Source organism: Thermobia domestica, chromosome 4 (assembly GCF_964235325.1).
Source record: "Thermobia domestica chromosome 4, izTheDome1.hap1.1, whole genome shotgun sequence".
Taxonomy (NCBI): Eukaryota; Metazoa; Arthropoda; class Insecta; order Zygentoma; family Lepismatidae; genus Thermobia; species Thermobia domestica.
Genome location: NC_137457.1, coordinates 320170981 through 320198661, shown reverse-complemented (window position 1 = coordinate 320198661; position 27681 = coordinate 320170981). Strand labels below are relative to the sequence as shown.

Below are 27681 nucleotides of genomic sequence, written 5' to 3'. Positions count from 1 at the left end.
GAACAAACAGTGAGGGGCCACGATGGTTCAGCGGTAGAGCGCTCACCTCTGGTACTTGGGGTCCCGGATTCGATCCCAGACCCTGCCAAGTGAACTTTGTGGTGGACAAACACCGTGTGCGTGGTTTTCCTCGGGGATCTCTCGTTTCCTCCCGCTTTCTTCATTCCACCATTTCATTCATTACTCATCATCACCGTCTCCTTTAGTATAACCGGCATAAATGTGGGACGTAAAACTCAAAAGATTTCATTTCATTTTCATTTGAACACACAGTGAAGTTGCATTGGTAAAAATTTCAACTTTACTTCTACAGCTAAGGCAAGAAAGTCTCATAGAGCTTCAGGAAAATGTATACAACAATTACAGTGGGATCCCGATTATCCGAGTTTCGATTAACCGAAGTTTCGTGTTATCTGAGCTTATCGAAAAAAAAAATCTTTTAAAATCTAGCCTGGTTACAACTATATGCAGTTTGTAAGCCTTTGTTTCAGCAACAAAACAAAAGCGAAGCTGGCGTAAAGATAACGACCACGCCCGACATTTTATTCCTTCCGTGTGACTTTTGAAACACTTATTGGACGATCTAAAACATAATAATACAGTTGTCGAAAGCGTAAAAGAGGTTAATCTAAAAAGATGTCATTTACTGGGGACAGAATTTTGGGACAACGTGAAAGAACCTACCATTCTGAAAAGCTGGAAACATATTTCGCCAAATAATGACAGCCCAAGGATAACACAAACTCAAGAATCTTCAAATGATGTAGAATTATTAATCTCTTAAACAGGCTACAGATTACAGAGGTAGTACCAAATGAAAATATGAGTGATCAGATGCGAGAGGATGAACAGTATGAACTGTCTGATGAGACCATTGTAAATTTGGTCACCCAAGATAACAGTTTGGATGACGAAGATAAGAAGAAATTGGTAAATGTTGAAAGAAAAATGAAATCTTTGAGTTTTACGTCCCATGGTTATGCCGGTTAGGCTAAAGGAGACGGTGATTATGAGTTATGAATGAAATGGTGGAATGAAGAAAGTGGGAGAACCCCGAGAAAACCCACGCACACGGTGTTTGTCCACCACAAAGTTCACTTGGCGGGAGCTGGGATCGAACCCGGGACCCCTAGCACCAGAGGTGAACGCTCTACCACTGAACCACCGCGGCCCCTAAATGTTGAAAGAATCAGCAACACAAATGATTTGATCATGTTCGAGAAGGTACTGCGCTGTTTCGAATAGCAAGGCGACACGGTACTGACATTATGGTGTCAGGACTTCTGCGCGATTTAGCGGCCACGAACGAGGCAGCTTAATGAAGCACAAGACTATGAAAGCCTTTTTTTTTAATGATATGTTTATGCTGAAATGTCTTATTTGCATTGTTTTACTTATATATGTATGTATGTACTGTACTGTACGTCCAATAAAAATAATAAATTCAATGGTAATAAATAAGGTAATAAGAGAAGTAATCAGTAAACAACAATTATAAATACTGTTCAAAATGTTCTATATATCCTTCCGTGTTAACAGATTTTTTGCTTATCCGAGATAGATTCGGTCCCCATTAGCTCGGATAATCGGAACTCTACTACATTAGCTATACATTGCATTCTTCCCTTGCCTTATAGCAACGATGTTTATTCTTTTTCCGACCTGACTTCCCTTTAGAACCGCCACTGAACATAGACATTTACTGTGGTAACTATGAGGTTACTATAATACGGAATATTTCTTGAACACACACTTTTGTTGACTTTTTTGACGTTTAACACTACAAACGAATCATTATGGAAATTTTGGAAAGCAGGACATTTAGTCAAGATCTTTGTTCGAACTTAGACAGGTAGTCATCTTTACAGAAAATAAGAATATTCCGAAACAAACGCTATTAGATACTGTAATATATGCATTTCTAAGGCAATAACTAATTATAACCTACGTTGTTAGGTTGTACCTTATAAATACGAGGGCTACTTTTTCAAAACCTCTGCTCAGCCACCAAAGAACGATGTGAGATGTTGAAACGGGAGTATGACAAAGTTATTCATTGGATGTCGCCCATCCCCATACCGATAGCCATACTATTATTCAAGTATTATAGAATGGCAAGTGTGAAAACATATTGAACGCACTTGAAGCGCTCACAAAGTGTGAACTATGTTTGTTATATAATTCAATTTCTCCAAGTGGATCGGAATAATACAGTCAAATGAGTACGGATTATGATGGAAACTTCTAAAAGTACCAGATGCTTGAACGAGTGCTGTAGAGCTTAATGTACAGAGTGTTTCAAAATGAATATCGAGGTTTTAAGACTTTGTTGTATATATATTACAATTAACTTACAATTATAAATAATAGACCAAATGAAACAGCAATTCAAACAGTTTTGTACATACGCATGCGCACGCACGGTTTCCTCTGTCTGCCGTTAGAAAGCGCTAACCATATAACCATAAGAGAAAGCTCTAAAAGAAACATTTATGTGATTTTGATTTTATTTAAATTTCAGTTTAAGAATCCCTTTCAGCAGCGAAGCTATGAGACGTAAGAGCTTAGCGTGGCATTACATGAGCTCCCATTGGGAATCAAACCCGAATCCCTCACGCCAAAGGGGCGTACGCTAACCACTTAGCCACGAAGGAGCTCAAGAAACATTTGTATTTCGATCTGTTATCTGTAGCACGCCAAGTATCCCTAACATTAAGAAGGAGAGATGCGGATGTACGTATATTAGCAATGAAGCAATGGGGTGTGACATTTCTTCACTCAAACTCCCAACCCTCATACAGAAATGAATATTCGTGGTCCATTAGTAACTCAGTATTGAGTTTACTAAACAAAAGCATTAAGCCCATTTAAAGGACAATATTTAGCTTAAAAAAAAAAAAAAGCACGCTACCATAATACAAAAACCTGGTCTGTCTGACACTAGAATACCACTACGTCATAAACTGAATCCATGTGAAAATGAAATGAAATCTTTAAGTTTTACGTCCCACGGTTATGCCGGTTAGGCTAAAGGAGACGGTGATGATGAGAGATGAGTGAAATGGTGGAATGAAGAAAGTGGGAGGAAACGGGTGAACCCCGAGAAAACCCACGAGCACCGTGTCTGTCCACCACAAAGTCAACACGACACGAGCTGGGATCGAACCAAGGACCCCAAGCACCGGAGGTGAACGCTCTACCACTGAGCCACCGCGCCCCCATGAATCCACGTGATGGCTAGGTCTGTATCAGGGTTGGCTGGTTCAAACTAAAGTGGTTTAAAACCTTGGTTTAAACCAGCTTAAAAAGAAAGTGTTAAATCAAAAAAACGAAAAATGTTCTTAAAAGTGAAAGTGTTCGTAAAATCTTGATGAGCAGACATTTGTGGATTATCACGTTTCACTCCCGTACATCATTCGTATTATATTCAGACCTAAATTTCCCGTTCATTTCTCAAAGAGATTATACAGAACTAACATAAGCATTTATTTATATATATATATATATATATATATATATAAAAGTTTATGAATGCTTCTTTTGTGATTTTTTTTATAGTTTATTATTATTGTTATGCAATTGCAATCAAAGAAAAATTCCAAATATTGTTTAGTTTTAATAATGTTTACTATTGATAAAATACATCGAAATGCCGTACTTTTTTCGGGGGAGGGTGTCATACAAATCCCACGAGATGCATTTATTGAAACCAGAACTATCTTTGGTATCTATTTTTGTATAAATGGATCAGAGCCAAAGTGGACTCAAATAATTCGTATCTTTATTCACTTTTCTTACTGATATGCAAATTAAGTAATCGTATTTCTTTAACTTGGATTAAGAGTCGTAGTGAACTGACTTGGACTAAATTAGTTCTTCTGTACTCTGCAGTATTTTGAAATTGTCCATATGTAATTCTGTATAATTTTTTCACTTGTGCAACTGTTTTATCTTTTTGTCTTTCTTAAATGACTCTTGACAATCATATTAACAAGCATGTAAAGATCAGTACAACGTATTTTTATTAGGAGTTCTTCGTGAGTGAGCCGACAGACGTATCGCATTTGTGGCCAATTAGTCCTGGTTTCGAGTTCAAATGGAGGACAATTTCTCTTGGATGTAAGCCGAGAAACTGTTTGGATTCCACTTTAAGCTTCTGTGGCCCCTTCCAGCATAACCACGCTGTTGCAAAACTAACCTATTTCTGTCCATATGTGATATGAATACATAGAGCAAATTATTTAAACCGAAGAAATCTGGTTTAACCCCACTCCAAAAAAAAAAAAAAAAAAGAAACGGTTTTTTCAATAAAAAACACGGTTTTTGCCAACCCTGGTCTGTACACGTACTGATTTCAACCACTTTTAACTCAATGGAAAATTCTAAGAGTTACAACATGTAATTCATCACTACAAAAATCCTAATTCCTGATATAACTATTGATATTAGCAACAAAGCAACGGGATATTATTGGGACTTGGAAATGAGTGAGACGGGCACCTAACCTACAGAGCTTAAATTCGTACTCACCTGGAAAAACCTTTCGGCTGGGTCTACGAGCATCTTAAGCGTTTCTTCGTGCTCGGGTGGAAGATATTCTGGAAAGGGAAACACTTGACTTGTTTCGACCACGCCTCGAAAGAGGTTCATGGTGAACGACTGAGACTCTTTCCGCTTACGAGCAGCAGCTTTATCTTTCGATACATCGCTAGACGGTGATTGGGCGGCGGGTTCAGGTTGAGCAGCAGTGGTTTGTAACCTAATTAGTGACCTAAAAAATAAACAGACAAGCACTCATTATACTGGAAATTTTACTGATGTGAAATAATATTTCCAGATGAAAAAAACAAGAAGTTGCATTCCCTTCTTAGTGTATGTATTTGCGAAATTGTTACTAATCTAGATACTAGAATGAAAGAACATTTACACATTTCAAAATTTTACGCCTTATAGTTTCGGACCATTTAAGCTTTCTAGTCGCCTTTATGATACAGTTCCTGAAACATTACATCTTGCCTTATTTATAATTTAGAATTTAGAGAGCATTTATACAAAATAGTTTTGGAGATTTGAGGAACAGCAAAAAATCATTCAAGCCCCTTAGTCCACTCCACTTAGAATAAGCAAATGCGAAAACTTCGCCTTATTTGCAGCCTAGGATGCAAGGAGAATAAGCCTAGTTATAGTACACGACAAAACATAACCAATTTTTTCCTCGAAGGTCAAGATCTAAGGGTTTACTTGTCCCAACCATAAATTCTTCATTGTAACTAGATTTCGGCGTTGCCGTTCCAACTCAGGTGGAACTGTATAAAGCTCTCAGTATGGCTAACCCCATTTCGGTTATCATAGTAGCATCATACAGATTTTGTTCCGTCTGGCATCTGTAGCCTTTACAGTGTGATTGAAGAACGTATATTTCGGTAGCTAGGCTTTGCAATCAGCCCACGTCATGTGACAATATATGAAAGCTTTTTTTCTTTGTTCAGCTTAAAACACAAATTACTTTGATGTTAATTATGTCGGGAAGTATGTAGATGTTATCGAATAGAGCAAATCTTCTCTACTTCCTATCCAAGCCTTTGCATTATGTTTCCCATAAATGACGTAAAGGCAATATTCTAAATAGAAGAAGGGGAGTATGCGGGGTATGCTTTCTTAGATCCTCCACTTCCGACACTGCACAAAGGAATAGCAGCACAGTTTAAAAACAGAGATCTTCCTATTTCGAATATTTTCAGTGCGTAGCTAATGTTTGTTCTATTGCGACATTGGGTAAGCACAGCCCCTCACGGACCATAACTCAAGGGAGTCAGTTTAGTACTTCTCTATATTTCCTAGCTAATTTCCTATTCCAATAAGCATTTATTATTTTATTACCAACGTCCTAGCCGCACTGGAATATCACTCCCCATGAGACCAGCGAAGTCAAGCAGTCCTGGGTCTGGTCAGAGGAAAGATAGGTTTGACTATTCGTATTCACCAGACGGTGTTGGCGCTGCGGCGTCCACCAGCGTCGTGATGACAATTGGAAGCTACTTAGCGAACTGCAGTCCAGGAAGCCAGCATTAACGGCGAGGGTAGCCGATCAGCTGACAACACATCATCCCACAGGAATGAATGCCATAAAACCAGGCCTTCTAAGGGTTGTTGCGCCAGGAATTTAGTTATTATTATTATTGCTATAATAATAATATTAGTAATAGACTTAATAAAGATTCTGCCTGTTTGTTTGCTCTGCTCGTAAGTACATTATTTCTAACATTATGATATAGTTAAACAGGTCAAAATTGAAAAGTTTCTCACGTCACGAGTATAAAATCTAGACAAACTACAAATTAGGATACAATACACAGGAAATTAATAATGATAGCTTTATTACTCAGATATTAACCTGCATACATTTAAAAAAAATATGAGGATCTAGGTACTTAATAGAATGTTTTTTTAATCATTTCTTTTTTTACAGAAAAAAGTTTTGAATTGTCATTATAGACAGATGGCCTGTCGAATAATAATAATAATAATAATGTTTTTCCAGGACACTGAACAAAGTTATGGTGCCGTGCAAAATGTTTTTGATGAAGACAAGAATCATGTTGTCATCGAGATAGATCAATCGTCCTCAGAAAGTGAGGAAAACGAAAAACGAGGACATGGTTTAAACTCTAGAAGTGTTAAGTTCCAATTGTTTATTTTATCTACTTATGTGAGATTGATTCTAAGTTGCATGAAGGGCATAAACAAGAAATAATAATAATAGTAAATCACGTTCATGCTCATTGCAATAATATAATGCAATAATTTAGATTTGAGCATTTATATTTATGTATCCGCAAGTTCGTTGGTCGGCTAACTATTAAAAAAAAAAAAAAAAAAAAAATGAATGCAAACAATTAGAGCTCGTAAGTATGATTTTAACCTATAATTAGTGCTTGAACTTTTCGGGTAAACAATACCCGCCCGATACCCCTTGCGTTTGGTTTACTCGATCCTTAGACCTGATAAACCCGTTTGACCCGTGATTGGCCTGTTTGGACCGTTTGACCCGATAGACTCGTTATGAAGTTGTACATGATAATCAGAACAATTTGTGTTACGATAATAAAGTGAAACAACACACCATTTACAATCATGACAGACTAAGCTTGTTTTCATAAAAACGGGGTTATCAGGCCAATCCTATTCATACGGTTTAATCGGGCAAACCCGATCCATACGGATAAAAATGTAATATCGGTCCAACGGGCGGTCCAGGATCGATTCTATTTTCCGAGCATTGCCGAAAATGCACAATAGCCCGAAACGGCTCGGACATTTCATCATTATATAGGAGAGAAAATCACTTGTTGAATGACCTGTACGTATTTTATTCCTATTTAAATGGTTATTATTCTTGTTTTACTTATCTGCTTATTGGTTTGCAACACTCAGAAAGGAGAATAGTTTGAGACTTGATTGTTTACCCTGGCGACAGTGAGAGCGGCTAAGCTTTTGACAGGGCCCTGCCGTGGAAAATCAGCGCCCGGGGCGTGAGTATACGACGGCGCCCCATACATATATTCGAAGCAATTTTTCCTTTCCCGCCCCCTTACTTCGGCGCCCGGGGCTGTCGCCCCACTCGCTCCCCCCTACCCCGGCACGACCCTGGCTTTTGATACCGGCAACATCCAACTGGTTGACAAACCGCACGTGGCCGCTAAGAACTAGGCCTATATGACAGTTTTACCACTGATAAGAAAAGCTGGTTCAGCTCTGAAAGCAACTATACAGAAAATTTCAACGTTCTACGCCTTGTAGTTAGTTACAGAGATCCGGCGAATGCCATAAAAAATCTACGTCCTTACATTTCGCTTTGTGTTACGAAAACATCGAAATCTTGTCTCATTTTCAGTCCAGAGTGAACGGAGAACATTTATCCAGAATTTCAAGGTTTTTATGTCTAATAACTTCGGAAACGCTACAGTATCATAAATGTCGATTAAAAGAAATCAAATCTGGATGGTTCTACAATAGTAATAACGTAAGAAAGAATGTAATAACGTAAGTACACACCCGAAGCACCTTGGTGTCCAATACTACGGTTATCATATGGCGTATTTCGAACAAGTAGAGACAATGTTACAATGAACTATAATTTGACTTTTTCCAAAGACCATTATATCGGAAAAGTGTTTAGATAAGTATCACATCCACTTCCATATATGTTTTCTTTTCAATAGACATAAAAATAGCCATTTACAACAATAGTGTTCAATATGAGCAACTTTTCTCACACGACACACATCGAATTGATAGGCGAGTTCTTCCCAAACCTTCATCACTGTGTTTGGAGTAATTGTTGCAATAACTGGTTCAATGCTCTTTCGGGGCCGTGGTGGCTCAGTGGTAGAGCGTTCACCTCTGGTGCGTGGGGTCCCGGGCTCGATCCCAGCCCCCACCAAGTGAATTTTGTGGTGGACAAACACCGTGTGCGTGGGTTTTCTCGGGGTTCTCCTGTTTCCTCCCACTTTCTTCATTCCTCATCATCACAGTTTCCTTTAGCCTAACCGGCATATTCGTGGGACATAAAACTCAAAGATTTCATTTCATTTGCAATCCTCTTTCTTAAATTCCTCAATCACCTTAAAAGCCTCCACACAGACCTCACTGGAATTCCTCATTCACAACTAGTCTTTCCAATTGATTTTCTTGGAGTAACGCGTGAAAGACACCCTCACTCATTCAACACGTTCTTCAGTCACTCTTGGTTGGTTCAACACGTCCCTTTGCACAGAAAGCCGGTGTTTTCAAACTGATGATAGAATCTATGGACGTTATTATCACTTCAAGGATTGCAATTGAGCTTAATACTTAAAGCACATTGCACTGTAACTACAGATTCAGTCTTTGCAACATCTAAAGTACTCGCTCCAAGTCATGAAGCTTGGGCTCTACACCAATTATATAAATATTTTGCTTCAGCTTCGATACATCGGACAACTTCGGTACAATTCGTAGAACCGCTTCCCGTGCGCACATTTGGGGAAACGTCAAGCAGTTGAAATTCACTAACAATGTTGCCGAACCTTGCAGACATACTAAATGAGTATTTTAAAAATGGCGCTTAAAAATTACCAACAATAACACTGCTCAACAATAACCACTGTAACAATTATTCTAAAACGATAACAAGAACACGAATAGTAACAACAAAAATATAACGCAACTAAAAAAATTTAAGATAACGGAACTTGGCGCCAACCCGACAACACTGTATTCTCGGGAAGTCTTTCATGTAGCGCGAGAGACGACACCGACTAAATTTGATCAGTGATGCCAGTTGGCGGGAAATTTCCCGTAAAACGGGAAATTCTGAGCACTGCCGGGAATGCGGGAATTTTTCTTTAAAATAGACTGAAAACGGGAAATTCTGACATTCTCAACTTTTCTGGTATGTTTTATCATTCATTCATTTTTTCTTCTTTTGCTCTTCTCTCTCACACATGAACAATTCCTTCGCTGACTTATCTCAATGTTGACCAACTATTGCATATAGCCAGCACAAACGACTAGTAAAGACAAAATGAAACAAAAAGGGTCTGGTACTATAGTCTCCTGCTGAGAACTGACCGTGAGTAAATACCTGATCTTTCCGCTGTGCTACCCTTCCCCTCGCACACGTGAGATTGGTTTATTGTTTCCAAAACAAATAGGGTACTGGTACAGTTGTCTGCTGGTTCTGTGTTTTGACACGTACACAGGTGTCACTGCTACGTTTCGATAATGAAAGAAAATATCAAACCCATCCGATACATATGATAGGAAAAAGCGAACAGAGGGAGACAAAATTTGTAGCAGGCTAAGTTTCCCGCGGGGGGCACTGTAAAGAGTAAATATTTTGATAATGTCACGTAGATGCTCTTAGACCATTCCTACCTGTCCTTATCACTTTTCAGCAGGAGCATATGTAGGATGTCTCAAATGATGAGTAAACATCAACTGATATCAATAAACAAGCAAGAAAACAATAATTCACACTGTTATCAGTTATTGTAGGCCTACACCTTCATGAAGTTGTTTTTCATAGAAGCATAGCCCTCTTTTCGAAATAGCTCCTTCGTGTCACAGAAGAGTCTAATTTAATCTTGTTTCGTTCTAGAATAAAAGAGAGAAATGCGGAATTTATTTCGCGGTAATTTTTTATTATTTTTTATTTTCTAAAGATGAGCGAGAGTAAGAAGCTAGATAAAATCTAATAAGGAGTGGCTTTTGGATCCACAATCTAATAGGGGTTACAGTCCGTGTCGGGAATCGATACGAAAGCTAGGTATAAGACCTGTACCGTCGAGCTCTTTTGTAGTAAAAGTGAGCTTCACCAAAAACTTCAAGCATCTAGTTATGTAATGTAATAGGAAAATACTTGTCTATTGCTACAGCTTTATTTTTCTTAGCAAGGAACAAGTAATGTGCAGCAACACAAAAGTCTTGTTAAGAACAGAAAATTGTATTCTGTTTCTTTGCCGAACACAACATTTCCTTCCAAACCATAAAGAAAAACATGATGTTCGTTAACAATAGTTCACAATGTTCTTGAATTTTATTTTAAATATTGTGCCAGCATCTTTGTGATATCATGCATAACTGTAAATAGTGGCTTCTACGTTACGAGAATGAGTTCAACTGCACGTTATAGGCCCTCTAAAGTGATATTTTCCAAAATTATTTATTACTAGGTTTCATAAATTGTATCTATTTTAGTTGGCGGGAAATTTTGCGTCTAATCGGGAAATTTCATGGCTTCGGATGGGAAATTCGCTGTTACAAAACTGGCATCACTGAATTTGATGGGCGAGAGATGACGACCGGAACACACCCTCGCGTTCTATTGGGTGGTGAAATCGGCAGATCTAGGTCAAGCTTCATGACTCGGCGCGAATACTATAGTCGCCATCTTTGCTACTACCGCTTCCTAACGGCAGACAGAGGAAACAGTGCATGCACATGCGTGCGTACAAAACTGTTTGAGTTCCTCTTTCATTTGATGTATTACTTACGAATATAAGTTAATTGTAATAAATACTACAAAGCTTCAAAACACCGATATTCATTTTGAAACACTTTTTATTTATATAGAGCTACATATAGATAGAAAGATAAAGAGCCATTTCCGCATATACTTGTAGAAACTAAAGCAAAATGTTTCCCCTCCTCCTGATTTTCTTTAATTCAAGCATTTACCTTACTTTATAACTAAACGATGTAAATATTCCTTTGCTATAATAACTAAAGTCCCGTAATGCTGATATGCGTACAAGTTCGTGTGGAACACCAGTTTCGCGTATCAACTCCTCTTAGTTTTGGTGTAAACGTATTGACTCGTGTAATAAATTGTGTAATAAAAAGTGATCTAAGAAAAATGTTATGATCGAGTGCCAACAAAATTCAAATAGGGCGAAAATACCAAAACTGAACACGAATTATTTATGAGTTTTTAAAAAGATATACACTATTATATTTTAAAAAAAATAAAAAAGATTATATCTAAAGTGACTTACTCATCAATACCTTACTCAAACTATTATAGATAGAAACATGGATTTGTACAGATTATTCCTTTGTCAAAAGACAAGGGCTAATAAAACAATTTTAAAAATATATGTCCTATAGGAGACAAAGAGTTCCTTTTTTTTTTTTTTTTAACAAAAATAGAATATATTATAAATTCTTGAGGTTAAGAAGATGGACTAAGGGATAAATTCTTCATTAAAATTAACAGAAAACACGTTTCAATGATTGCGAAAACTTCGCTCCTATAGGAGAAAAGAGAGGGTTTGTTTTAATAATCAAATTACCGATTATTTGTTTAGAAAATGCCGAATGTGAGGATTTACTTAAGAAGGCGTAAAATTCAGCACATACACTTCTCATTTAAAAAATTACAGGCCGCGACCTTCGGATTTTCTATCTTTTTTTAAAATTCTGTTCCTGAGAAGGGGAAATGGGGTCAATTTCTATAATATTCTAATTTTAGTTTTACTAAAGAAATATCCTCAGGTAATTAGAAACAAAGATTAGTGCAACATGTCAGTAAAATTGCAAATTTGATTAGCACTCGGTTGATAAATCTGTCAGTACCGAAACTTAAAATAAAATTGAAAACAAGCTGTTGAGAATTATATCTGTAAATACTTTACTTTTGTATTGAAATCAATGTAATTCAATTGAGTGCAAGTATCTTACATGAAAACGTATCCTAAGGTTAGTGACGTGAACTGGCTGTATGGTTTCATCATTGAAGCCAATAAACTGGTGATATTAAATAAATGGTGTTTAGAATTATTTTATATTATTCCGATATGTGACCTCCTTTGATTAAAGTAAGGTCACTGGTTTTGGAACGCGGAAAAACGATTTAACTCAGCCTTGACTAGTGTTGTCCACGAGAGGAGACGTCTTGTTAAGGTTGAAGAAGTCTCGTTTTGTCTCGATTCTCAAATAATCTTTGTCCTCTCTTTCGAAAATGTTCTCGTTTTTTTTTAAGTAATTTTATATCCTTGACTTTTGAGAGTAATGTACGTCAATTTTTGCATTTAGTAATAAGAAAATTAAATGCTTTGTGGGGATAAGTGTTGAATAATTAGCATTAATTAAAAAAGATACATATCACCCGGATTTCTTAACCAATATTCATATCGAAACCAGACCCTAGCTAGGGGCAGCTAGGGTTTGAGCCCCTTTCGACCACCTTCAGCCCCCTGAAACTTTCATGTTTTGCTTCCTCTGCTTTGCTTCATTTCCAAGTACACGATTCTTTTATTTGTTACTTAGACTTTTCTGGCCAGAAGGACTAGGTTGCTTATCCTCTGGTACCCCCGAAAGAAATTAGACATTTCCAATCAGCAAGAAAATACGTAGACACCACCAGCATACTACAATCTCTTCGAACAAAATCTCAAGGGAAAGTAGGGAACTAAAACTTACCAATTGACAACTGTGAAAACCATTGATGGTCATAAACAATAAATTGAAGCGTTCTATAAGGAATGAAATTTTTTGAAAAAGCATTCCAAGCTAAGATTTTCACTTCCTTCTCTTCGTTTCTTTAATTTTCAAAACAATACAAAAAAGTTTTAACTTTTAACTTCTTTTTGTGTTGTTACTCAATCGTGGATGAAGACGTAAGACATACTGTGTTTCCTTCTTTCTTTCTTTATATATACACTTCAAAAAAATCATGCTTAAATTTACAAATATATGATACATTTTATTATGGCTTGCAAACATCGGAAAACTATAAAGGGAAGAAAGGAAAATCACCCTACTACCTGCCTTAAGTTGTAAACTATAGCGCCAAAAGTTAGGCTCTTGCAGAAATTGAGAATAAATCAATAAATTTTTACCTTTTAAGTGCGTAAATTTTTCCCTTTCCATATTTTTTTCCTTTAAAAAAAATGTCACCCTGAAGAAAATAGAATCCGTTTTTAAAAAAATGAGACACTTCGTTAGCTCATTTTCCCTACAGATCTTTTATGGGCAATAAATAAACATATCACTTTATCGAAAACTTCCGAATACTAACATAATGCAAGTTGGGTCTAGGTTGAACTAAAAAGTAAGTTTTTACTTCTGCTCTCTGCTGTTCCCATATGACAATCTGGAATGGAAACCTTCAAAACAGAGAGGAACCAGTTCATTCAGTTTAGAAATCTGGCATCATTGAGTTTTTCGCGACCTCCAGTGCAGTTTGCGGTTGCTAAGCCACAGGGGGTAGAGGAAAGTCTTCCTTCTTCCAGGAAAAATAGTCGCTTATCCATGGCCCCGACTTTACAGTATTATTTCTGAACAAAGAACATAAGAAAATGAAAAGTCAATGAAATTCTTAGAAATGGTAAGCAGGAATATTATTGTCTGTGAAATGCGAAAAACTAACGAATTTATTTCGGGAGAAGGAGGCATGAGCTCAATAGTCCCCTAAATACGCCACTGATTATACCCATACAAATAAATATGGTCTCTCTGTCAGTATTTTTACTGAAGGAAAAGGTGGCATAGAAAACTAAGTGAATACAGAGATCTAAACTATTTGATAACTTTTTAACGTTGTTTTTCCTAAACTAGAAATACAAACAGTTCAACAAAACAATGTTTATTTTTTTTAAAAATAACACATTTATTATTTTTAAATAAACGTTGCTTTACTCAGCAATTTGTATATCCAGTTCAATTTATTTAAGATAGCAAAACTAGTATGAATCAGTTAGTTGCTTTTCTTACTCAGTTAAAATTAATCTGCACACAGTATCAATAACCTAGTTTAAATTACAGACATACTTGCATTGCAGTGGAGCGAAAATTCGGACAAGTCACAGGTGAATTTGAATAATTCTACCTACTTCTCCACCCCCTTGCTAATACACTATGGCTGGCAGGGTTTCTCAACGTGGTCTTCGCGACCCCTACGGGGGTCGCGAAAATAATCGGAAAATAAATGAACTGACCAAATTTGGTTTTAATCCATTCGCTTTTGGGGAAGTTACTGTATCCACTATATATAAGAAATGGATCCTACTATTACAGAAATAGATGGATATCGTGAGATCTCCGCAATAGGTATATTAAAAATTCCACACACAAGCTTATTTCAAACCAGAAATTATAAGGGAGTCGCTGTCAATAAGATGCGATAAAATGGGGGTCGTGATAGGAATTCGGTTGAGATCCAATGAACTATAGCGTTAGGGCAATTTCTTCGCTTAACGATTCTGTGCGTCACTGAACTTTGCTACGAACAATAGATCAATTCGGCGAGGAAGACCCGGGCATGATCTTCGGTGGAATCTCATGTGATTTGGATGCAACTCCTCGTTTATTAATTCCTGCTCTACATTTCTGGATTTCCCCAATTACTGCAGGATACACGTCCTAGATTAGTTAATAAAACAGTGGGTTGGAAATACTGCCATATAATGCTGTATCATCCCTGTTTACCTAATATCACACCTATACGCAAACTAAGGTAGTGCAGAATTTAACCTCGATTTTCTCGCTAATTAATCACCATACACTGACAAACTTTATTACCTTCTTTGTTACTCTCATGCTGACATTTCCTATGATTCTGCTCTTTTGTACTTCGGGACCGCCATCTGCGGTGTTTAACTCGCACCCCCTGCAACGCTCGGATCCTCCTGCTGCACTCCTGCTCTGACTCGGTTACATAGCATTCGTGCTTTTTTAGTGGTCATCTAGCACACATGAGTTCGTGTTCAAGTCTAGAGATGCCCCTCCGTTTTTTATAAAAATGAGGAAAACTTACAGGCAGGGTTGGCTGGTTTAAACCAAAAAACAAAAAAATGTTCGTAAAAGTGTAAGTGTTTGTAAAATCTTGATGAACACATTTGTGGGTTATCACGTTTCACTCCCGTATATTATTCGTATTATATTCAGACCTAAATTCCCCATTTATTACTCAAAAAGATTATACTACAAAAGCCACTTTTTTTTAATAAATTTATAAATTTTTATTTTGTGATTTTTTGTATTTGTTATTATTGTCATGTAATTGCAATCGAAGAAAAATTCTAAATATTGTTTCGTTTCAATGTTTACTATTGATAAAATACATCGAAAATGCCGTACTTTGTGTGTGTGTGGGGGGGGGTCATACAGACCCCACGAGAGGCATTTAGTGAAATAAGTATCTTTGGTATCTATTTATGTATAAATGAGTCTGAGCCAAAGTGGACTCAAATAATTCGTATCTTTATTCACTTTTCTTATTGATATGCAGATTAAGTCGTTGTATTTCTTTAATTTGGACCAATAAAAGTCGTTAACTAACTTGAACTAAATTAGTTCTTCTCTACTCCGTAGTACTTTGAAATTGTTCATATGTAATTCCGTGTAATGGTTTCACTTGTGCTACTGTTTATCTTTTTGTCCTTCTGAAATGACTCTTGACAGTTATATTAAGAAGCATGTAAAGATCAGTACAACGAATTTTTTTTATCAGGATTCCTTCGTGAGTGAGTCGGCAGACGTATCGCATTTGTGGCCAATTAGTCCTGGTTCCGAGTTCAAATGGAGGACAATTTCTCTCGGATGCAACTCGAGAAGCGGTTTTTATTCCGCTTTAAGCTTATGTGACCCCTTCCAGCATAACCCGGTTGCTGCATAATAACATCAACGTGAAATAAACTTATTTCTGTCCATATATGATATGAATATATAGAGCAAATTATTTAAACCATAAAAACCTGGTTTAAACCAAAAAAAAAAAAACGCTTTTTTTTGTTTTTTAAATAAAAACCATGGTTTTTGCCAACCCTGCTTACAGGACAAATAGGAATTTGGAGTTCTTATGTTATCTTTATGTGTGTAAGTTTGGCTGTGAAGTTATGATTAGTACAAAAGATATGTACAAGTGGGTACTATTTGCAAGACGCGGAAGGTTTCGACGATTCAGCAGAATGGTAGTTAGTTGTATATGATGGCGAACTGGTGCGCTGAATGTAATATTTCCGCATTGAGTTTTACAAAATTACATAAGAATAATAAAGAGAATCTATTACATTTTTATGAGAACCATGGATCACTGAATTTAAGTGATAATTGAAGCTTGTCTGAGAAAAAGGTCTAATCACTATTCTCGTCTAACTTAAGTCTTACCGGGTACCTAAACTAACCTAACCTAACAATTTTAGTGTTTTAACTGCTTTTTTTGTAAGTTTGAAACTGGAGAAGCACCTCTAAACGGCGAAAGTGCACTTTGTGCAGAACATTCATGGGAACCGATACAATAAATAGCAATACGAGCCATTACACTCTGTTAATTTTAACAAAATGGGTCCAAACTTTCCAAACCCTAACCGAAACTGACCCTACCGTACTTACTCCTACCTTGCGCCATGTCAAGACGTGGCAAGATCACTTGTTCTGCATAAAGTGCACTCTTGCTCTCTAAACTTAAGCCTCGTGTTTTATACTCAGCCCTCCTAAAGTGAATTTGAACCCATTAATTTAATTCCTCTCTTAGATGGCATTTAGAATCTCCCGCAACTTGTTTCATGGTCCACAACCAAGTACCTTGTTTTGTCTACATTGTGATAAAGGTAGAAAACAACGAGCCCTGCGCTCGCTCAGCTATATTTTGTGAATTAAGTAACATTCGAGATCTTATATGTGCAAGATCGGGGAAGAAACTAAATGCTACCCCTTCCCTTACGAAACACTTAAGTTAGTAAGACTGCATTAACTGCTAAGGGAAGTTCACATCTTACAAATATAAATAAGCCCCAACTTTCTTTTTTTTCTTTTCTTTTTTTTTTTTTTTTTTTTTTTTTTTTTTTTTTTTTTTGTAATAAGACTTCTGGTAGTAATTCTAAAGTAAATATTTACCTCTATCACAGGGCACTTCGTGGCAATGCCTCACTAAATCACGTGTAAGTAAAATCTAGCAAAATCTGAATTTCAAAAACTACGCTTATGTTGAATCCACTAAAGTAAACTTCCACACCAATATAAGTAATACGCTACCGTACAAATTGCAGTTAAACGAAAATATCTAGTGCAAGAGTAAATTATCAATATCAGATATTGAAGGTAGCTACCTGTTTCATAACTATATTCTAACTCCAACATTAAGCAATTGTTACTCAAGTATTATTGCATTGTAACTCTTTTAAGAATTTCTTTCGCCAAATTTTAAAATTATATAAATTCATGTTATCAGACTACAACGTAACATGTAACCTATATTCCTTACCTGGTATTCAAATCCAAAACACCTGAACCTTTCGGGGTGCACACTAAAAATCGACCTAGTTTAAACATTGCAATTGTCGTGAACTGATAACACAATCACAATATTTACACCGTAATATTTGTTCCACACCTCTCGCAGAACTATTTGCAATTGGTCCTTCTCCGCTTCTTGGCCGACACTTCCTCCAAACTTACAACGTCATATGTAAAGCGAATGCTACACAGTGTTGCCAGCTGAAGAACACATAAAGGAATTGTTTTCGTCTTCTATTGCGTCAATCCTATTACGAAACAAATATTTTTCACTTCCTGTTTCTTCCCACCTATAATAATAATAACAATAATAATAGAATTAAAACCTACTCACCAACATAATAAAACTAGTATTTAATCATTCAATTTACCGAAAATAGATCTAGAATTCAATTGTGTAAATTTGATAAAAATAGTATGCTAGCAGTATGTGGTTTATAATCGGCTGCCAAATAGTCTACTTTTTATTTTTCTTTGTTTCATGTCACAAAGATAACCTTATTTCGACGAATCTTACGTTTAAAAATACAGTACATGGGAAACAATTGAGGCATTTTAATAGAAAGAGCAAAAACACGTGCTTTTGAACAAGTTTTTCGTTATTATTGAGAACAATGGCAACTTTGGTTAAAAAAAAAAGAAAAAGAAAGAAAGAAAGAAAAAGAAAGAAAGAAAGAAAAAAATGAAATGAAATCTTTGAGTTTTACGTCCCACGGTTATGCCGGTTAGGCTAAAGGAGACGGTGATGATGAGTAATGAATGAAATGGTGGAATGAAGAAAGTGGGAGGAAACGGGAGAACCCCGAGAAAACCCACGAGCACGGTGTTTGTCCACCACAAAGTTCACTTGGCGGGGGCTGGGATCGAACCCGGGACCCCAAGCACCAGAGGTGAACGCTCTACCACTGAGCCACCGCGCCCCCAAAGAAAGAAAGAAAAGAAAAAGAAAAAAAATCCTTTGGAGCTTTTCCGTAGAACCAAAAGCAAAGGCCATTTTATTTAATAAAGCACGTGTAAGTGTAGTTAATGCCACGGGCGTCTGGCGGGGGGACGAGAGGGACGCGTCCCCCCAATATTTTGAAGTACAAAATATTCAATATTTCATCATAATTTAATTCATTTACTGACGACTGAATAACATAACTAACAATAATTATTTGGAATATAATTTTTCAGGCTGTGAAACGATTAGAACAGAGTTTTTGATATACCTCAGAGGGTCCGTCTCCGTGGAGGTAAGTAGAAGTGTGACAATTGGAGTCGAAGATAACGAAAAAAAAGTTGGGCTAGGTAGTACCATTTAAATAACTTTCTTTGATGCCCCCCCATTTTACATGCCAGAGACGCCAGTGGTTAATGCATTATAACAATTGCATATAAAACAAATTCTAGAGTCAGTGATATTCTTCAGGGTTTCTTATAGCGCACGATTTGCAAGACCTTTGTCGCTCCAATGAGATAATGTAAGTATACGGTATATGGTACCCGGACTGAAAATAAAAGCCTATCTTTCATACATTAATCATTTTCAAATTTTTAAGGTCTCCATAAGGAAAAAGAGTCTTTCTATCCATGTGTTTGTCTGTCCATTATGATAAACTTTCTCGTGTGGTTGCATGGGTAGGAAACTCGTCTTCGGCGTGGAAAACCCAGGTTTAATTGCAATGGTTCGGGTCCCACGATAAGATGTAAATCCCACGTTTTATATAATTTTGGTGCTAAAAGGAAACGTTAATTTTAAAATCAACCAACCAATTGATCTTCCATCATAACGTCCGTAATTTTTTGCATTTTTTTAAAAAAGTAAAAAGCTATAGAGAAAAGCATTTAGATTCGGGAACACCGCCGTTGATTAGTCCTGTCTTGTCAATGTGACCCAGACACGTCGTCAGAAAACCATTATGGAGAACTTCCACTGTATCTTTGAAAGAAAGAGCTGCCAAAAATATAGACTTTAGATATGGAATCAGCACCTTCCAAGTATTCGCCACTTTCAATGTTATGAACTGTTACACCATCGATAGATTTTTTTTTTAGGAGGAGACGGCGCGATTGCTCAGTGGTAGAGCGTTCACCCCTGGTACATGGGGTCTTGGTTCGATCTCAGCTCGCGCCAAGTGAATTTTGTGGTGGACAAACATCATGTGCATGGGTTTTCTCGGAGTTCTCCCGTTTCCTCCCACTTTCTTCATTCCATAATTTCTTTCACTTCTCATCATCACTGCTTCCTTCATCCTAGCTGGCATAACCGTGGGACGTAAATCTTAAAAGATTTCATTTCATTTTCATTTTTGAGGGGATCGGGAGATTCGACTAAAGATGGTTATATGGAAAAGTAAATGATGCCCCCTCCCCTCCCCAGAAAAGAATACATTTGCAGTAAGAATTTGGATTTCTAATTCTGCGCGTTGCCGAAATGGCGCCCTATACTGAAAAATCGCAAATGGAGTCTCTCAACCACCATTGTAACTATTTTCTTTCTTTTTTGTTAACAAATTTTCAAATATAAACGGTTCAATATTTTTGTTCTAGAAGCATAAAGTACTTAAGGATTTTTTTGAAATAAATCGATCAGGGCTTATACAGCGTGTTTGGAATCAACAATAAAATATTTGAGAAATGAATCCTGACACCAAAACATATATATATTTGGTCACCGACCCAATGTTGCTGTGTGATTATTTCATCGTGTGTAAAACAACTTTGGAGCTCAAGAGTTTTATGATACAGTAGACTTCCGATAATCCGGCATGTTTGGGACTAGTTCAATGCCAAACAATTGGGGCAGAGCTTTGTACATTAACATTGTAACATGATGTTTAGCACAAAATATTGTTTACCATCAGAAACAATAGAATAATAATTCCAACTCAAATGTATAGTGCAACCAAAATAACTTTAATTTTACTTTTTAAAACATACAGACTGATACTGAATTCCTGTACTGTATTGTTCCGATTAGTTTCGAAGCCCACAGAATGCTTTCGAGCGCTATTTGCAGATGTCATGGTCTAATTTAACTTGTGTACAAATGTTTACATCTTTAAAAAGGAAGAAATCTATTATATCAATACCGGACTATCGGGCATTCCGGACGGTTGGATACCAGACTGATGGAAGTTTACTGTAATCAAAAAAGTAGATTCTTAACTAATGAATTTTCACTTTTAATTCAACTACAATTTATGGTTACTAATTTCGATGAATTCAACCAATCAACATCCGCTGTATGACCAATGTTTATTTTTGGCGCTTAAGTAGAAAAGTGGTGTCAATTTTTAGGCGTTTCGGGTTGAAAATTGGCCGATTGAAAAATCAACCGTGGGCCAATACTCGTTTGGTTACGTGACTTAATATTTAATTTATATTTCATCTTCTACGAAAAGCTGTACTCTGATGTTTTCATTATACATTATTGTGTTTCTGAATATTCTAACGTAAGAAAACAGAAGTAATTACAAACGAATTACTCCAAATTCTTATTGCTTTTAAGGACGAATTTGTTTGTTCTAACCTTCGATTAATTTCCAAAGAATTCTATCTGCTGGCAACACTGAGATTTACCTCTCCAGCTGACCAGGATTACGTCAGTTGATTACGTAAAGGCTGGTTACTTGTAAATACAGACTCGTTTCACGTAAATTGTTCTTGATGACTTGGGATTATTCATAATTAGCAAAAATTAACAGTATGATTTGAAATAGGGTTAATGTTTCTTCTTTGTTGTTAGCAGTAGTTAATGAAAAGATATTTATTATTGATAACATACAAATTTTTAAGTGTTTGTGCAGACTTCACTAAAATTTTGTGTAGTCATTGCGACTTCATGAATCTCTTGATTGTGCAAACATTTTTACACCACTATTAAAATAAAATACATACCTTGATAAAAATAGCTATATCGTTCTGTTGTTTTGAGCAATTAACATATATTAAAACTTGTTTTGAAAAACATTACTAGCATGTATGAGATTTTTTCTTCAGACGATAGGAGAAACAAAGAAAGAAAAAGTATATTTAAATTATATTCAAGTTAAATGCAGCGCAGTCTTGTAGAGTGTGTCGCGAAAGTTTGGAATTTAAAAATTATTAAGTAGATCTATATGATAATTAATTAAAATCAAGTTTGAGAGAAATGTATCAATTATATAATACATATATTACTTTATATAAACTTAACATGTTATTATTAATATATGGATTTCCTGTTGAAGTCCTGTACTCTTGCTTCAACTTTTGTCCCCGGTGGGAGCTCCTGTGGTTCGGATTCCACGTTAATCAGTAGGTCCATGTCTCATATAGCCTCGCTGCTGAACGGGACGTTAAACCCAAAATCAACTCAACTCATTCAACTTTTGTCTCATCCGGCATTACGCTGGCGTCTTCTCAATGTTTAGTACTCGCAGCCTGTCTGCCCAAAATAGCGCTAAAAGCGAAAAATAATCCGTCACAGAGTCTCTAATTTATATTGAGTTCCAGCGAGGTTACAACAACCACATTCCTTCAGCGCGACAATTGGAGCAAATGTTAAGTCTCCTTTCCCCTATTTCAGAAGTTAAAGGGACTGGTCGTTGCAGTGCTTCTGCAACACAGCACAGTTTCCAGTGAACGAGAAGGTTTTTCGCACTAAATAAGATTTCTGAATTTTCTTTCACTAGCAATTAACAAATGAAATTTGTTATTATGCATTCATATTTTTAAATTACGGGACCATACTGAAGCAAATCAATATAATGACAATTTAAAAAAAAGATGATTGCAGAATTACAAAATAAGAAAGAAAATATCTAGCATAGCAGAAAACAAATGAAAGTAGACCCGCATTTACAAGTTAATTTTTAGCTTATATTGATAATGAAGGCTTCTTCTACAGTAATTTGTGAATCAAATGTTAATAATAAGTCAATATGTAGAATCGTCCCCCGCCCCCCCCCCTCTGTGGATAGTATTTTAGTATATACACATTTCTTTTACAAAATAAGTATATTTTATGGGAACGCCACACAATGCTCAGGGGCGTAGCCACGAGGGGGGGCCACCGGGCCCGGACCTTTGAAAAATTTCGAAACTTGACTAACATTTGTAGGCTTTCGTAACGAACTATACTTGTTTAACAGAGCAATGATTGATATAGGCTAAATATTTTATTTTACGCCTCATCATGTACTCTTTCTTTTCTTATAAAAATAATTGTTCTATCATTTTTGCTAAAAATATAGGTGACGATAATTAAGAATTACTTACTGTCTTTCCGGGACAGTATAAGACAGGTTCTATATTACGTAGACGTATTGGACCTCCTTCAAATACTTTGGACCCCTCCCAGCTAACATTTCTGGGCGTAGAACTAGCAATGCTGTTTGTTTTGATGTTCTTTGATTTTTGGCTTCTGTTACATTGCTGATCCTACATCTGGCGGGTTTCGAGGTTTCCTTTCCAGAACATATGACATTGATATGCATTGTTTCGCCTCATGTGGAAGTATATTGTGTTCATCGTGCATTGCGTAACAACCAAGACGGATGATTTGGAATGTATTTTTTATTTTACGCACGTGTGTGTGTTGATGTATGAATACGTGACATTCGGGATGCATATACTAGTACCACATTTGTATCAGCTGTTTTGGTTTTTAATTATTAGATTTAATTTTATTGTGTGCGCTTTAATTCTGTAAATAACCTACAAATTCTGAATGAATTGTATACCATGACTTCTGTAAATAACTTACAAAAAACATTGACCAGCTTTCAACTGAGGAAAAACTTGGAATTAAGGCTTAGACAAAACAAGCAAAGGGCAATTCAGGAGAGTGTTCGAAAAAAAATCCAGTTTAAATTTACAGGATATCTTACGGCAGTAATGTTGTTTGCACTAGATACATTTCCTCCATTTATTTTAAATTTTCCTGGATAAACTGTAAATAAAGTGTTCAATGCACATTTTATATATATATAACACTAATCTCTGCTACGAACTCTCTTCAGTCAACGCTGAAGATTTCGGATCACTGTCAGGGACTGAGTTTGCTAGAATAAATCGTTCGCAATAATCCAGAAAAAAATATTTACTGAATCTACAAAGCTTCTGAAATTAATATTAATTGTAGCCTACCTATTCTATTGTAGCGTTCTTACAGAACTTGGAATACCGAGAAAGCTAATTAGATTAATTAAGATATGTTTAAGTGAATCCCAAAGTAAAGTCCGGGTAGGAAAATTTTTGTCCACGAGCTTCCACGTCGAAAATGGCCTGAAACAAGGAGATGCGTTGTCGCCATTATTATTTAACTTTGTGCTGGAATACGCCATAAGGAAAATCAAAGATAGCAACCAGGGCCTAGAGTTGAACGGCATTCACCAGGTTATGGCATATGCTGATGATGTAAATTTAATAGGGGATGATAGGAGAACAGTAGAAATAAATGCAGAGATATTATTAAACGCTTGCAGGGACATGGGTTTAGAAGTTAATGCAGAGAAAACTAAATACATGGAAGTGCGTCGGGACCGTAATACGGCAAATTGTGGAGGCGTTAAAATATTAAATAATGCTTTTGATAAAGTGGATACTTTCAAATATTTAGGATCAATATTAACAGACGAAAATCATATTCACGAAGAAATTAAATGTCGACTAAAAGCAGGGAATTCGTGTTACTATTCGGTTCAAAATCTCTTGTCGTCGCGAATTCTGTCGAGGAATTCGAAGCTTAAAATATATAAAACGATAATCATGCCTGTTGTTCTGTATGGTTGTGAAACATGGTCGCTTACTTTGAGGGAAGAACATAGACTGAAAGTATTAGAGAACAGGATCCTGAGAAGAATATTCGGACCCAAGAGGAACGAGAATGGGGAATGGCGGAAGCTTCATAACGAGGAACTACATAGTTTATACGGTTTACCCAACATTGTTAGGGTCGTCAAATCTAGGAGGCTTAGGTGGGCAGGTCATGTAGCTAGAATGGAAGAAAGTAGAAACGCTTTCAAAGTCTTGACTGGTAGACCCATAGGAAAACGACCATTAGGAAGACCTAGGCGCAGATGGGAGGACAATATTAAGATGGATCTCGCAGAGATAGGAATACAAAGTAGAAACTGGATGCAATTGGCTAAGGATAGAAGTCAGTGGAGAGCTTTTGTGAACGCGGCACTGAACCTCCGGGTTCCATAGGCCATAGAGTTAGTTAGTTAGTTTAGTAGCCTACCTATGGCGTCAGCAAAAGACGATTTTTTTTCCACACGAGAAAGAATTGACACTTTCAAGAAATTGAATGTCCCAAGAAAGGTTATCACCATTAGTTATGCTTTCCATCGAAAAAGACCTGACAATAAGAATACTAGAGTTCAACCAGCATGTATTAGACAGATTTGCTCCAAAGAGAGGAGAATGAACTTACTAATTAATCAAGGTGATTAATCGGATAAAATGTTCTGCATTTTTTTTATTTTTTAAAAACAGAATTTTATTTAATATAACATGTCACATAGCATTTGTATCTAAAGTTATGCTGATTAGTCAATGAGTCCACTTTATATCTTCTGTCTCTTATCGTTCATACTGCAACACCCGAAACCACAATCCACCGGCCGCCACTGGTATCAATCATGATTCTGTAATAATTAGGGGTGACACCAGGCCCCCAACGTGAGACTACGATTGCTTTCATATCTCTGGCGGGTGTAGAAAGGTTTAAGATTTCACTTCACTGTCATAGCTTTGACATGGTATATAGTTTTTTCTTTCTTTCTTCTTCTTCTTCTTCTTCTTTTTAAGTCAACAAACAACTTTGCAACAAATTTATTCTCGAACATCGAATTCAACGTACAATTGCTGCGATACTTGCATCGGATTAGCACACTGCACACATACATATCTGGGCCAGGCACGGTTCGACTCAGCATATATCGGTCTAATTTGGCACGACTCAGCACTGGTGATTTTTGGACTGACGAAAGCGTGCTGACTCGAATCAAACCACACTGGGGGTCCCAATGCGAAAGGACTTATGGCCCAAGCTTTGCTATTTATGACAACGTAAAAATATGAAATTTATATTATATGATAATATGAATGTTGACTCGTGTTCTACTATAAGTTACACTTATAGTAGTGTGTGTTCAATAGCTCCCTTACACTTAAAAAAAAAAAATACATTGTTGCTGTACTTACCTTTATCACTGCGTACGTACTGCTTAAAGAATATGTTTCTTGTAACAGTCCCTCAAACTTACTCCAATTGGACTGATAAGTGGAAAGGAAAGTTTTAATATCGACCTCCAATTTATCTCTATGTTTGTAAAATCCTTTGTTTGGGATTGTTTTTCAACCTTTGTACCGCGTGTGTCATTGAAAAGTTGTTGCGCGATGACATTATCATTGCCTGGTCAATGTACAGTTTATAGGAAACTTAACAGGACGCAATCTAATATCATGACTTGAGTACAAGATTTTTTATATCTACATTTTCATTTAGAAATGCATTCTTATCTACGCACATGTATATTAGGGATGGCCATATTTTCCGGAAAAACGGAAAATATTTTTTTCGGAAACCGGCAAATTGAAAACGGAAGACGATAAATATTCCGGAAAACGGAAGACGGAAAATTTTCCGGAAAAACGGAAGACGGAAAATTTTCCGGAAAACGGAAGACGGAAAATATTTTTTCCGGAAACCGGAAAATTGAAAACGGAAGACGGAAAATTTTCCAGAAAACGGAAGACGGAAAATTTTCCGGAAAAGCGGAAGACGGAAAATTTTCCGGAAAAGAGGAAGACGGAAAATTTTCCGGAAAAACGGAAAATGTGATTTCCGGAAACCGGAAAACTCTTTTTCTGGACATGGCCATCCCTAATGTATATACTTACAGACAGAAGCAAATACGCGTAGTTACGCTTAATCTCTCGGGAAAGAAACATAGGCGCCCGAAGGGGAGGGCAGGGTTTGGCCGCCCCCCTACCCTGGCTCACGAAAGTGTATACGTAATCTAGTAAATCACGTATATTAAATACCAGAAATACCAGAAATAATTATAGCAACCATGGAGATGCCCCCTCGAAAAATTTCTTGGGGTGCCCCTGGAAAAAATGCTTTCTTCTTATTAACTGCGATGTGAAATGTTCAATAAATCAATGATCTAAATGTTTTACGGTAGTTTCCCTTCATAGTGATTTTTTTAAAGTAGAAGATAAAATAAATACTCTGCGTGGATTGGTCAAGCAACTATGCGCCGCCGGGGCTTAAGGACCAATTGGAAATTTGTAATGGGTCCTTGGCACCCATCGCATTTTTACATTGGAATTAATTTTGAAATTACAGTTTCATGTCATGAAAAAAATACTAATTAGGTCATATAATGTGACCTTTACAACTCAATATCATCATCATAGGTACTCTGCCATTATTGGCAGGTTATTTCCCGCAACCAAGACGCTTCCATGCTTGACAGTCTTCCCTTAACCCTTTGGACTTCTAGTAGGATGTCTCTGTTTTGATATCGTCCTTCAATTCTATCCTCCTTCGCCTCCTCCCTCTCTTTCCTTCCACTATACCCTCTAGCATGTATTTCATGAGTCAATGTCCCTTCTTAGCCAATGTGCCAACCAGTTTCTCTTCCTCATCGTAATAATATCTAAAATTGTTCTTTTTCTTCCCCATCATTTCTAACACTCTCTCATTCGTTTTCCGCTCTGACCCAGCTAATACTCTCCATTCTTCTCCACACCCATATTTCGAGAGCTTCCAGTTGTTTTTTCATAATTTTTTGCGTAATGTCCATGTTTCTGACCTATACAGTAGCTACAATGCTCCACACGAAGTCTTTTCTCTCAACTCTTTGTTCATGGTCTCATAAAATATTATTTTCTTCCTCCTAAAGGCCTCTTTCGACATCCCTA

At 36.7% G+C, this 27681-nt stretch overlaps 1 protein-coding gene across 1 annotated transcript in view; it reads right to left on the bottom strand.

The window, feature by feature from the left end:
- Window positions 1–26104, bottom strand: part of Acadvl (Acyl-CoA dehydrogenase very long chain) — a 72532-nt gene extending 46428 nt beyond the window's left edge. Inside the window, exons 1-3 of the mRNA XM_081756614.1 lie at window positions 25954–26104; window positions 17747–18068; window positions 4531–4771 (exon numbers count right to left, since the gene is read on the bottom strand). Coding sequence (XP_081612740.1) covers window positions 4531–4771; window positions 17747–17814 — 309 coding nt within the window. The 5' untranslated portion in view covers window positions 17815–18068; window positions 25954–26104. The remainder of the gene's footprint in view (window positions 1–4530; window positions 4772–17746; window positions 18069–25953) is intronic.
- Between the last annotated feature and the right edge of the window lie 1577 nt (window positions 26105–27681).